This window comes from Oenanthe melanoleuca, chromosome 2, assembly GCF_029582105.1.
Source record: "Oenanthe melanoleuca isolate GR-GAL-2019-014 chromosome 2, OMel1.0, whole genome shotgun sequence".
In the NCBI taxonomy this organism is placed as follows: domain Eukaryota; kingdom Metazoa; phylum Chordata; class Aves; order Passeriformes; family Muscicapidae; genus Oenanthe; species Oenanthe melanoleuca.
The window spans coordinates 112,751,583-112,766,096 of NC_079335.1; the positions used below are offsets into that span (position 1 = coordinate 112,751,583).

At 38.3% G+C, this 14,514-nt stretch overlaps 1 protein-coding gene across 4 annotated transcripts in view; it reads right to left on the minus strand.

Annotated features, from left to right (window-relative positions):
• Window positions 1-14,514, minus strand: part of KAT2B (lysine acetyltransferase 2B) — a 39,754-nt gene that overhangs the window by 17,093 nt on the left and 8,147 nt on the right. For all 4 annotated transcript variants that reach the window (XM_056484302.1, XM_056484303.1, XM_056484306.1 and 1 more), the window contains exons 2-8: window positions 13,793-13,919; window positions 9,167-9,312; window positions 8,597-8,686; window positions 6,743-6,924; window positions 4,374-4,565; window positions 1,874-1,980; window positions 1,176-1,301 (exon numbers count right to left, since the gene is read on the minus strand). In XM_056484302.1, coding sequence (XP_056340277.1) covers window positions 1,176-1,301; window positions 1,874-1,980; window positions 4,374-4,565; window positions 6,743-6,924; window positions 8,597-8,686; window positions 9,167-9,312; window positions 13,793-13,919 — 970 coding nt within the window. The remainder of the gene's footprint in view (window positions 1-1,175; window positions 1,302-1,873; window positions 1,981-4,373; window positions 4,566-6,742; window positions 6,925-8,596; window positions 8,687-9,166; window positions 9,313-13,792; window positions 13,920-14,514) is intronic.

A 14,514-nucleotide genomic window follows, 5' to 3' on the forward strand; every position in this document is an offset into this window, starting at 1 on the left:
TCTTCTTCCACTACACCTCTGTGAATTCACAGTTAAACTATTTGCTTTTTCTTTGTGCTTCAAAATCCTCTGCATGGAACTTCTGTGCAGCTGTCTTGGAAGGTCAGTGCTCAAAACACAAATTGCAGTGCCTATTTCTGGATGACATGAAATCCTCCTTTTAGGATTCACTGGAACTAAGTATCCATCATGTATTTATTCCACCTCTTCTGTAAACCAAGCAGCACATACAGCCTGATGTGTCATACATATTTGAAAATCCATATAAAATTTCCAAATCAAAATATACCAAGTCAATTATTAACTTACATAGCCACATGTACTATATAGTTAAATTAATAGAAGAACAGTCAACCACAGACTGGCAGGGGTACAGTAACAGAGATCCAGCTGCTAGCTCAGGATTATCCCACTCATCATCCTACTCATTCCCAATTCTGAGGGACAAGTTGAGAAATGACCTTAAGGAAAACTTAAAGAGCCACCATAAGTTTCTCTGCAATGAATGCTGAGGCTAAAAATTCACTTTGGTTTTGGTTTTTCTCTTTCCTTGAGGACTTACTTTACATAAGCTTGGGATCATCCCTCTGACCTAACAACCTCTCTTGACAGGCTCATTAATCCTGAGGTGTTTGAAAAAGGATTTATTAGGAGAATTTATGCATCCACCAACTATTTTTCTTACAAGGTTTTGGTTTGCTTGTTTGGGTTTTTTTTTTTACATAACCTCATTCAGGTTTTAAATTGGTATGTCTGTGTTATGTCTGTGTTGGTATGTCTGTGTTTTTCTTTAATGCTCAAATGTGTGCATTTTCAGTACCCTGAAAGATTAAAAAACCTGATTGTGATGGCCCCTTCTACTCTGCCATTATTTAAATGAAACCTCTCCTCATGGCTTATAACAGCCAAGAAAAGTATTTTTCAAAAACCTCTGACACCAACAGACCTTTCCCCATTTTAATTTAATTTAAACAAACCAATTGTTTTTTTTGCAAATATAGTTGCCATTTCTGTTAGTTAAACATTTCCACAGTGGAGAAAAAGGTATGTTTGTGCAAATCTTTCAGCAAAAATACCTCAAGATTGCTAATCTAGGGTGAAGGCAAAGGTTACCATATACTGCAACTACTGATAATATCAACAGGAGCCAAAAGGCAAGGATCCTTCTCCATTACCTAAGTTTGGGTCAAGGGCAGAAGAAACTTTACAAGCTGGACTCATGTTCCCACTGTTGGATTGCTCCAGAGATGAAGGGCTTGCACTGTATGCAACAGATCTTGCAACAGGAGGTGGACTGATAACTGCAATGACACAAAAAAACAACCACAAAAAAATCAGGTCATGGAACTCCTTCTGGTGCTGATGGAAAGACTGTCACAAAGATGGACACCCACCACCCAAAAATTAACAGTGAATACTGTGCAACAGAGCAATGCCACCAGTTCACAGGTAGAGACATTAAAGCTTTATCTCAGTGTATTTTTCTAAACTAAATCCTACCTAACAGGGATTGCAAACATCAGGCTTTATTAGTTCTCAGTGCTGAGCAGAAGCTTAGAAAACAAACTTCCTCCACATACCTGCCAAGCCTGCAGGCATTTAGCTTCATGAAAAGGTTTTTTGTATGGCTCAATTGAAAAGCAAAATCTCATCATTCAGCTTCATCTGTCCAATTTACAGTGCTCTAAGACTGGCTGGACAAGTCAAACCCAAAAAAGGGAGAAGCTGTTTCACCAATTAAGAGAAAGAAACTATTATTTTATAAGATCACAGACTAACATCTCTCTCTGTTATATATATATTAAAAAAGGCCCACATTAGTCCTAAATCATGCAGTTTTCATTTGTGCTACCCATCACTAAATGCAAATTACCTGTCTGGATTCCCAGCTGGCCAGTTCGGGAACTCGACACCATGAAATCCTGATCCCAAATGGGAGAATTCTGGCTGTACACTTCTTCTTCCAGCATAGACAGAAACCTAGGCACAAAACCAGACAAAATATCAACTAATGGGATCATTCCAAACAGGTTCTTTTTCAAAATAAGCATTAAATTAAAAGCATTTACTGAGTCAGTAAGGAAATGCTGTTGGTCAATGCTATTAAAAAAAAACCATACATGCAAAAATCACAAGCCAGAGCAGACATGAAGTATCACAATTCAGCAGAGTGCTTTCACTTATGAAACCTTCCCTCAGACTACAAGCAATAGTTATCTAATTTGCAAGTGCAGAAAAAGACAGTTACAATCTACTTTTACAGAACAAAACTCTGCTAATGAGAAAGCTATGAGTTGATTGATGTTATACAATGATGGCAAAATATGTCTGTTTTGATAAACCAGTATTTTGCAGATGCATTTGCTTTCTGCTTTAGATAAAATCCCAGTGTTACTAACAATACTCTTAGGAAGATATTTTCCTTCTTTTAAGTGTCCTACTGTAACATTTAATTGCATGCTTGTGGTTGCACAACAGTATTTTTAACCTTACTTTGTTACAGAAACAGCACGATTTTAAAGCTCTCTTGGCATTATTATATTCCACAGATCAGACTCTCCAGCATGCTCACCCTCTTAGGGCTAATACACCAATTCCCTCCCAGCAGCAAGACAGCTGCTTATCCTACATTGCACAAAAGGGGTTTTCAGGCCAGAAGTTGACACGGCACATTTCTACTCTCTGGAGTCATCTATATGTATAGAAACTGCTCAGCTGAAACCAACAGGACTGTTGAGTAAAACTTCCTTGAAGAGGATAGGGATTATCAGGATCAAGTCAGACTCTCATGCTGTATACATAGAACAGCCATACCTAAGCAATGTGCAGTGTTTGCTGCTTTTCTACACAGCTGATAATGGCTGAAAAGTTTCTAACAGTGACTTGAGTATCTGTGACAGAGCAGGACAAACTCAGCTTCAGCCAAAAGCTCCATTTCCAGGCAGCACAGAGGCTCTGCCTTCAGCCCCATTAGCAACTACTTCCTAGGTATGCACAGACACAACTTTGGGTGCTCCCCTTGCCCAAAAGGAGAGCCCAGGACAGAGGGGAGCCCTGTGCCAGTGCCAGGCTCCATGCTCTGAGACACAGAACAATGCCAGAGAAAAGACAAATGCTTCAGATAAGTGCAGCTCATGAAAGATTTAAAACGTTATTCATACTTCCCACAGATCATCTGCAAACAGTACTTGTCTTTTTTTCCCCAGCAGAATATCAAAAGGAATTGCAGGGAATAATAATGCTTTCCAAATTACTGCAAAAGGCTTTAAAAGGCAGTGAAAACAGGGGCATATGCACATCTACTTCCCCCACAAATCTGCTCCTTGCATCAGTGGGGTGTTAAATCCTTTTTTATATCTGTTTCAGTGCCAGATCATGATCCTGTTCCCAGACATGAACAGACATTCCTGTATCCATAACAGTCTACCCCAAAGTGGTAAAATAAACTATTAATAATAGTAGGAGCAACAAATCCTGGCTCTACTCAGCTTAGAAAAGTTCATGTTTTTTCTCATTCCCCTGAGCTCTAATTCATCTTCTGGCCCAACACAGGTAGCTTGCACAGATAGCATCAGTGCCACCAGGTCTCCTGTAGGTTCAGTTCATTTTTGTTAGGAGGGACAGGCTTTTAAAGTATGACTTGGAGAAGCAAGCTACCCTTGTAAAATAAGGCTATTTTGAAAGTGACACACTATTTTAACAGGAATTCATTACAATTAATGATCCTGCCAGCATCACTACCTCTCTTTACCACCAGTAAAAATTAAGGACTGTCAAAGTTCAGCATGTTTCAATACTCCCATAGGTAATTATTGGTGTTTTATTGTGAGACATTGTCATCAATATTCCAGTACTGGAAAAGATACTCAGTATGAAATTTATGAGTTTAGGATTCAATTATGCAGTTACACTGACTCCTCTCCAATAAACCCATCTCTTCTAGGGGTGGGGTAACTACTTTGTTTACTATGACAATGTTGAATTAAACTGAAATTCCTATAAACTCTGTACCACACCCCCATTTTTTTAATGCTTCATCACCAAAGCATATGCGAGGATGTTTTTGGAGGTCTGAGCCTACATTGTTTCCAAGGACTACAAAAAAATAAAGTAACTGATCTACAATACCTGCTAATAAGGCAAAAAGCACAATCCCCCAGCAATATGAATAATCCTTTTCATAAAGTAAACCCTAGGACAAAACAAAGCAAGCAGTTGTATCCATAAAATACACTAATCTAAGTTATGGCAGTAAAGCAAGCTGCAGTATCTAGTTGCCACTGAATAAAAAGAAATTATTTTAAGCTGCAGGTAACTTCTCCATTTCCACAACAAAGTTGCTGGTTGACTTTGAATGCAGGCACAGCCCTTACTTTGGAAAATGAGTGAGGATTAGTGTTCGTTTTTCTTGAGGAAGTTTGTCTTTTTCTTGCCTGGCCTGCTCCAGCAGTTGTCGCCTCATCACAGTAAAAACAGAGCGAAGCAATGTCCTTCCAAAAACCTGGGTGGTTTCATACCGAGGTAGACTGTCACAAAACTGAGGGACATTGCAATAACAAAGCCACCTGTAAAGGGGAAAAAAAAGGCAGATAATTATCACCATCTAACATATGACTCAGTGCAATAAAACCACTACCCACATCATTTATAATGCAGCTGAGAGCTATATGACCATATCAATCAGTTCCACTACAAGGCTGGACTGAGTTAAACAGCATTTATATTGCCCAGTTTTTTCCAGAAATGACAACCAAGCACTTTAAGTTTCCATATATTCTTCTTCTCTGCAGTCTAGTTTACACAAAGTGTTCTTGTTCCAGACAATAATAGACTGCAGAAAATTTATGGGTATATCAGGGATTCTCATCATAGCTCATTCATTCAGCCTCACACATCTCCTGCCACTGATTCCAAAGGCCCTCAGCACAGCCTGTTTTACCCCTAAACTTCTGCCTTTCCCCACACAGAGGCCAAATAGGTGACACACTTTTGACTAGCTCCATCCCAATCCAACTGGATTCCCACCCTGGTCTTCCACCAGCTGGCATCTTCCCATTATACTATGACTTGTAACTCTTTCATTACCAGCATTTCCATCTGTCATAAACTTTGCACTAAGGAAAATTACAGCATGTCATGTTTCTTTTCTAGGAAGAGTGATTATGGTACTGAAGATAACTCTGGAGTACACTGCCTATGTAGATCTCAACATCTGTTAATCTCATAAACAAGATTTTGATATCTGTAAGTGAACACTCTTTGGTATCTGGAGTTTAAGCAGAATCAGACCACAACCATTATGAAAGCTCCAGCAATGAAAAGAAAATATAAGGAATTGGATGCAAACATACTGTGCTGGATCCTGCACACATTTCCTCACCCAGACCCAAGGTACAGCCTGTCTCAAAATGTTGTCCCAAACTCTTGTGCCTTAATCTTTGCAAACATGAGTTGCAAAAGAGCTGTGAGATAGAGCTGTTCACAGCCTTCTACTCCCTGTTCTTGGCTGATAAAGCACAGCTCTCAAAACACAAGAATGTATGTGAAACCCTGATGCAGTTTCATTCAAATCCTCAGGTCCTCAAATGAAATTGGTGACTCAAAAATTCAGGTGTGTCCATGGTGCACAGCAGCAGCCTGAGCAATGGCTCAGACAATGACAAGTGAGATCTGATGGGAAGAACACTTTGGCTCTGGGGGGAGACATTAGGGACTGTGAGCAGGAGAGTTTGAGAAAACACAAATTACAAAATAATTAACAACAAAAAGCCACCAACCAGAACCAACTAGGTATCAATTTCTAATAAGATTTAAATTCTGCTACCCCTGCCCAACACTAATTATCACAAACAAATGGAGGTCAAACACCCACCAACCACGGTCTTAGGAGCACCATGGGTTAAATATAAGTGTCCTTTATTCCAGGTGACAGGACGTCTGGGTCACATACAGCACAGTCTGCCCTGTCACTAGCCAGTCTCAACTCACACAGCTCTGCTGCTGTTCTCCTTCATGGGGAGGAGGTGTGTGAGAGGAAAGGGCAGCAGGAAAGCAGCCAGGAGGTGGTGCTCAGCCTCGGCCAGCAGAGATGTCCGGGTGCTGTGAGAACAGCAGGCTCACAGAGCTCAACCACCCTGAACTGCTCCCACTGTGCCCAATGGAAAAGGCACTGCTCTACTCTTGTGAGAAAAAGAAGATAAATAGAGACATGTCTTTTTATGCTAGCTCTTCATCCTCCAGCACCTAAATTATTCCTCTGAATTTTAACAACGCATTAAATGGTCACAACAAGAACTATTGTTTAAGGAACCCAGTAATACTTGTTCCTCATTTAGCATTCAAGCACTTGCAAAATGAGTTTGATTTTTCAACTCCTCTGTGACTTGGTTTCAAACAGTGATGCTTTACAGTGTTAAATATTATCTTCTCTCTTTTCCTTTTTTAAGTTGAACAATAAATAGGGATCTTACATGAGGCTCTTATCTTAAGAAGGCCAAGAGCACTTCACACAGACCTTGCAAAAGCATTGTTAGATACAAGTGTTCCAGCCTCCACTCCCCATCCTTGGCTGATAAAGCACATCTCTCAAGACCCAAGGATGCATGTGAAACTGGTACAGTCTCACTAAACCCCTTAGTGTTCTTCATGTTAAACCCACAGCTGCAAGAATTCACAAGGTCCATCTAAGGCATAAAGATACTGGTGTACTCCTGAAGTTTGTAAATTTGTAAGGAAGCATTACCTGGTATAATTCACTTTATACCCTGCAATATCATCATTGGGTGATCTCAGTCTTCGCTGAGAAGGCGTCTCCAGGTGCCAGTAGTTAATGCGGTTCAGAAACATTTTAGCCAGTTCCACTATTGTCTGCCTTTCCTTCGAGGGTAAGTGGCTAAATTTGTACTGCACAAAATTATTCACACCCTTGAAAAGTAAGAAAATTCTGTTTAGTAATTTAGCCATAGTTTTTATAGAAGCATCCTCAAACATTCCTCACTTTTGTTTATTGTGAACTTGCACTGCGTGGGAAAGAAAATAAATATCTGAGACCATGAACTCCTTGCTCAGCTACTCATGCAGATAGGAGGTACATCCAGGTATTTTTAACCTCCTCTCAGCAGCTGTTGTAAAGGGAGAGAAGAAAAAATTCCTTTTTTCCTTCCTTCTCAAAGTCAGTGAACAGAGAAAGTTCTGATAGGGTTTCATCTATACATAAATCAACTATCACCCTCAAAACTCTCCAGCTACTTTTCAATAATAAATTAGGGCTTATGGGCTTCTACTTAAGTTTATGTCTACAAATCATTATTTCATCAAGAAGTCTTAATACTTTGCAATCATGTCTCCTCATTGCACTTTGGACAGTGTCCAGTTTGAAGAAAAATCTACTGAACATGATTAAAATGGGTGACTAAAAGTGCTGCAACACATATATTTTATAATTCTATTATAATACTGGAGCTTAGCAAATCATGTTGTTTGATTGAGCGGCTGAGCTGCTAAAAACAGAATTGAAAATATTGGTCTTTTTTAAAGGAAAAATTATTTCAAAATACACTGTAAGAAGAATTATCCTTTAATCTCTATGCTTTATTTTCTTAAGCAACTTGAACATTATGAAGAATTTGACAAAAAATTGCATTGCACAAAACCTTTTTAATAGTGTATTTTAAGGATTGGGAGCCTAGGGGTATTACATACACATTTTTTGTTTATACTCATACTAAAGGAGAACTTAAGGTGAAGACTTCTCAGAAATTCAGCAATAAAGTGGTTTGATCTTCCTAAATGATAAGAAGTGAGAGTTGCAAAGACATGATTACTACACATAACAGTCTCCACATTTAAATTATCCTGTTTAACAGTAAAACATCCACTCATCCACAAATGGGAAAACATCTAGCTCCTGTTTCAGGGAGGTGTGTGAGCCTCTGCATAGTCTCACTGGAGTTCATGGGCCCACTTGTCTGCCAAAAGTGCATTCTTAGCAGCTTGCTTAACCAAAAACTGAATTTGTCATATGTTCTTTATCTACTGAGAGTCACAAAAGCCTCAATTATTCTCTGGTTTCAGCTTTGTTTTTTTCTTGTGTACCCTTTGAAAGAGAAGGCTATGATCTCACTGAATTGGACTGTAACATTTTTCTTGATATACAGAAGGCAAGTGTCATTTTAATATTGGATTTCAAAACTTCAACAGCATTTTTCATCACTTAAAACAAAGAAAGATTAGAACTGCCCACATTAAAGTAGCATTTCAATTTAATTCCCTAAACTCACAAAACAGTCAGTTTCATTAAAGTACAAGATTAATGAGGAGAAGTCAAATAATGTAACTATTGTACAAACAATAAAAGGAGAACCAACAGCAACCTCCTATAGCCCCCTATTTTGCCCTAAGAGAACACAGAAACATCTGTAGAGTGCCCAGAAAAATGCCCTGTTTTTGAATCCAGTGCTTACATTTAGAAAAAGAAAAACAAACCACAAAACAAACAGAGTGTCCAAACCTCCACCAAAATAAAATTTAAAAATACGTAAATAAACAACCAAAAAACCCACCAAACACCAATGAAACCCACATTTTGACTCTTTACCTGTTCAATGCTTGGTTTCTCAAATGGGGGACTTTCCAAAGATCCTTCTACTACAGGTTTTCCCATCTGTAAAATGCATTTCCTCAAAAGCTGTTAAAATACACACATTTTTAAAAGTTAATATATTTTTATACACAGAGTCAATGAAAGTCACAATGGCACAACACACTGTGAGCAGTGCTGGAATTCTCCTGGCTACATGTCTGCTTGTTTAATCATCTGAATTTGTAATTACTAAACTGCTCTGTGAAATCATCTTCTCTGAAATGCATACAAGAGGCTCCTCTGAGGAAATGCAGGCAGCTAAGTTACCATTCATATCAGTGAAGAAGGTTTGCAGTTTGTACATGGGACTCAGGGTCAGTTCTTCAATCACCTGGATGATTTTTGGAATAAGAATCAGTGCATTGCAAGTATCAGAATGTCCAGCTCACAGTTACCCAGTAGAGCATCATCCTAGGGAGGAGCTGCCTTGGCAGGTAAAGTCAATCCTCACCTGAACAGCAATTAAACTGGCTTATGTGTGAGAAAGTGAAAAATCTGAGAAGATTCTCCACAAGTTCAGCTTACTTTGAACAGGTAGAAATAAACTTGCTTGGTGTCTGCATCTTCTTCTTTATGGACACAGGTGAACAGATATTCCACATCCAATACAATCCCCAGGAGCCTGTTCATTTCTTCTTCAGACACATTCTCCAGGTGAGAAACATGAGCAGCTACACAAAATAAAAACCCAAACTTGTAAAAGGCTACTGAGAGAACCCATAGCACAACTATAGCCCAGGAGATCTCCAACTAAGCCTTAACTGTAGAGGCACAGATCCTGTCATAACCTGCCTAAACAGAACACATCTTATCAGAGGTAACTGAAACCTGTGTCACATCAGAGCACTTTGTAAAGGTTGACAGGGGTGGCAACTTCCACTGCAGAGGAATGGCAGCTGGTTGGAATCACATCATCTGTTAACACTTAAACAGACTGCACAAGTCCTGCTTGTATTAATATGTTTCACTACATAACCAGCTACATACATTTTTGTCCCAGAGCTATGTCTTTGAGACATTTACTTGACTTAAGAAAATAAACCCAGAATTTCCATAAATTATGTAATCCAGATGTAAGCAGCACCTTATTTTGCAAAGAGTGAAAAAACCCCAGTTCTGAAAAATGCCTTTTTGTTTTAAGCTGGGCATTATTGGCTAAGTCCCTTGCTTTGATATCATGTAGGATCAAACTGTGCCTTGTGCACACTGTATTAACAGAGATTTTGCAGACATGCTCTTCTGTTCAGAAATTTGCACACGCCGCAGTTTCCAAGTGACAAACTCTCTTTTATCATCTCCAAAGGTAAATATAGTTCCACATCTGTAATTTCCAAAAGCCTGAGGCTTCTCCCTGAAAAGGGGGACATTCATTTCAAGCTGGTTTGAACAACTGGCCTCGGGAAAAAGGAAGGCAGTGTAAAACAAAAAGTCAACTCCCAGAAAGAAGATATTTGCATTACAAAAAGCAATGATATTAGATGACTCCAGGCCAATGTAGATGGTATGCATATCCTTTCCTCTTAAAAAAAAAATATCCTTTCAAAGAAAAATACTTTTAAATTTGGACATACTAGCTTTTAATATTTTAATAAATTTTATCTATATAAACTTCTTAAGATTAACATATTTTTTCAACAGAAATCTGACTCTTTACTTGGGGAGTTAGTGAGGAAAAATAACACTTGATTTGAAAACCATCACATGTATTGGCCATTCAGCAAAGCTGAATGTTTGTTTTGAGAAGTTTAGTATGGTACCAAAACATTTAAATTCAATACCTTTATTCAACTTCAAGTCAAAAGTACATTGTAATGCAGAACTTTAAAAATATGTCAGCAACTGTTTCCACTTAAATGAAAATTTATAATATAGTGTCTTGGGTACATGGCCATCATGAGCTTCCTTTGAGGATAAATATTCAGTATTTTGGACAGAATAAAATTATTTAACTTCTGTCCTTAAGACAGGTACAAAGGGTTAATAATCCCAGCAGTTTGGCCTGATCTTTTGCAAGTAATAAATATCCTCCAGGAGGAGCTTTGCATTAGAAACTGATAACATACCAAAGAAACCTTGCTTTCAACAAATGAATAAAACATCAGCATAAGAAGCTATTTCTATGCAGTTTCCATAACAATACTGAACCTTGACTACTTAGTGGTGTTTAAACATTTTATTAAACTAGAGAATTATTACCCATACTGTGAATCTAAAAGTTAAGTGTATTACCAGCATGTATTTACCAAAGAGACACCAAACTATCTTTCTTCAGATGTTCACAGCCCATTCCCAAACTCTGTGGCCATTAGTGTTTTATGAAAAATTAAAGCTGTAGTACACTGACATCAACCACTGCATCACTCTTGACTAGAGTTACAAGTCCCAACCACATGTACTGCCCAAATGGTACACCCTTCTAAAACACTAAAACCAAGGAATACCCAAAAATGCTGTGGGAAGGTGACAGCAGGAACTGAAGACAGTGATGGGGAAAAAAGAGACTGAATGTGTACACAGTGTATTAGCACACTAATTAACTAGTTTTAAAAGTGATCCAAGACTGACAATGTTTACCAATTAAAAAATGCAAATGCACCCTGCAACACAGGAGAAACAATCAAATAGAAAATAGTCTCTGACTATGCAACACCTGGTCTTGTGGCTGGTGGACAATGAATTATCTAATCCAGTCACAGTGTTAGAAAATATATCACCCAAATAACAGAAATATTCATTAAAACAACCATGCTGCACCAAACTGTGGGGCTGAGCACCAAAAGGATGAATATAAGTTGTAGATAAATAGACAATAATACACGCAATCAAATGGATTTATGCACCAAAAGCTGCACTGGCTTAAGGATCAAACCACACACCCAAAAAGAGACATCTCAGGCAAGACAGGATGTAGGATTACTTCTGAATGAAAGAAAAAAAAAAAATCTAGAAAAGGAAAAAAAAATTCCACCATTTTACATCAGCTGCAACTTTAACCAGCACAGGAATTTCTACTTCAATGGTTTTCTGAGAAGAAAAAGGAGCACAGCTAATGTGAAACCCACACACCTTGTGGTAAATCTGGTTTTAAAGGAATTCAGCAGAAGCACACTAATTTAGAGGATATGAATAGGAAAATTATCTTGGAAAAACACAGCTGAAAGACATATTTTTCCAGTAGTATGAGGAAGCACACAGCAACTTATTTCAGTTATTTTAAATGAAACATCTTCCTCATTACCTGCAGTCAGAAGAAGTCTTTTCTAAAAAGAGCAGTAAATAAAAATAGATCTCCTTCCTAGAATACTTTTGCTGGTTTTACAGTACTGGTTTTCCCTGGTTCTCTAGCTAAAGAATGTTTTAATATTTTTTAATAGATCAAAACCAGGCCCAGATTTTAGAAGAGCTGAGTTTTTCTACAAAATACAAAGCATCCACAAATTCTGCTGAAGAACAGAGAACTGACAGGCACATCTTGCAAATTTAAAAAAAAAAGAAAAAGAAAAATCTCTTTCTTCAAAGGCCAGGATTGAAAAGGATGGGTAACACAAACCACCCTAATTGCATAAACAGAAGCAGCACAGAGAAGCTGTGTGATGAAAAGTTGAGACTAACTTGGCTAAAGTGACTGAATTTTCTGTGATATTATGCCTTTGTTAATCTTCTCCTGCAAGCAAACCCAGAGATTTGGAATATCAGGAAAAAATTATGCTGAAAAGACTAGAAATAAATCACATGTAATAAGAGCATAAAAAAGACAAGAGCAGAAATAGAAATAAATCCCATGCAAAAAATAAGAAAAAAAAGTATTACATTCAAAGTACAGTATTTTTTTCAAAAGTAAAATAATAAATGATCTATTGTGAAGGTTTTAAATTTCCTTTTTTTTTTTTTTTTTTGTTAATTTAATTTTCCTAAGTTTTGGGCAGCAACAGAAATTAAATAGTAACTGCTTCTTTTCAATTAGTTCTGAATTTTAATTTAGCTGAATTTTTATTCAGTATTTGCTAAGAAGGATGTGGATCTATGATGGGGCAAGTCTAGAGGAGGGCAAGGAAGGTGATTTGAAGGCTGGAGCACCTCTCCTATGAGGTCAGGATGAGAGTGTGGGGTTGTTCAGACTCAGGAAGGCTCCAGGGAGATCTTAGAGCAGCCTTCCAGGACCCAAAAGTGACCCACAAGAAAGCCAAAGGGGGCCTTTTTCAAGGACAGGACAAGGGGTGGCAAATTTAGATTGGTTTAGATTAGATATCAGAGAAAGATTTTTTTACACTGAGGGTGGTAGAATACTGGAACAGTTGCCCAGAGAGGTGATGGATGCCCCATCCCTGGAAACATTCAAGTTCAAGTTGGTTGGGGCTCAGAATAACCTGATCTAACAGAAAATATCCCTGCTGACTGTAGGGGGGCTGGACTAGATGATCTATAAAAGGTCCCTTCCAACTCAAACTATTCTGTGATTCTGATATATACAGAAACAGCCATTGGCTTTTATTCTGGATAAGTATAAATTCTTAAAATAATAATACAGTGATTCAGCACTGTTTTTCAGGCTATGTGGGTAACAAATTGTTAGTCTGAAAAACAAAACCAAAAACCACTTTAACAGTGGATTTTGAGCAGTTGCTTCCAAGACATGCAAGTTGTCTGCACAATAACTTAGACCATGCTAAGATGTACAACCTAGTTTCATTTTCTGTGACTCAAAAAAATGCACAGTTCTTTCTGTAGGTAAGAATACCTGCTTTAGGGATGTTCAAGGCTATTTTATACTTTGTTCTAAAATAAGAAAACATAATAGAGCCTGCAGGAGAGAGTCATTTGGCTTGTAACAACGGCAGCTGGCAGATAAAGCTATTTAAGGTTAAGGAATACATAACACTAAGTATTAAATGTATTTACATATATATTATACATGTGTGTATATGTATAAATATATGCATATGTATATTTTTATATAAATATATATTTAAATAACACTAAGTATTAAAATTGCTACGGGAAGCCTAGTGGCTCTTCTGCATTTTAACAGCTTCGAATATCGATGTAGTTAGAAGCTGCACCTCAGCCGAATTTCTTTAAAGGAATTTCAGGCTATTTCCACACTAAACATATTTCTGAGCCATGTTTCAGTGACAGGCAGGGGGTGCTCACCCAGGGGGTGGCTGCAGCTGCGGCAGGGCTCGGCCAGGCTGACCGCTGCCTGCTGCAGCTCGGCCCGCGGCGGCGTGGGAGGCGGGTTCGGGTTCTTCCAGCCGTTGCATTTACAGGACTCCTCGGCCTGAAAGCAAAGCAAAGGGGTATTGATCAGCAACAGAACACACAGGAACCTTTTTTTCTTTCTTTTTTTCTTTTTTTTTTTTTTTTTTTTTTTTTTTTTTTCTGTCTCCTCCCCCAGAGATTATCAGAAATAGAATAGTATCCCAAACAGAGAGATTAACTCACTTTGCTCACTTTGGTAAGCAGAATACCTAATAAACTCCACCTAGTTCCTTCACAGAATGCCCTCACTCTACTGAAAAAATTATTTGAATACTTACTAGTAAATCAACACTTACAGATCCTGGCACCAAGACAGATTTAATTATTTAAGTGTAAACAGTTATCTAACAGGCAGCACATTTGTCACTGCCTCATCAGCTACACGGGCACCAAGGACTCACACAGCTGAAACCAAGCCCATGACAAGCCAGGCAGGGTTAACCAATGCTGAAATAACCAAGCAATAAATGCACTATTAGAGAAGGCTGTTTAAGGCAAGGAATGCTTGGCCACTAAAGCAACAGATGCCAAAGACAGTGACACTTCCACTGCAACCTGCTGCTCTCCCTAGAAAGTTTATATACACTGTGTGAAACCACCACCAAGGGAATGCA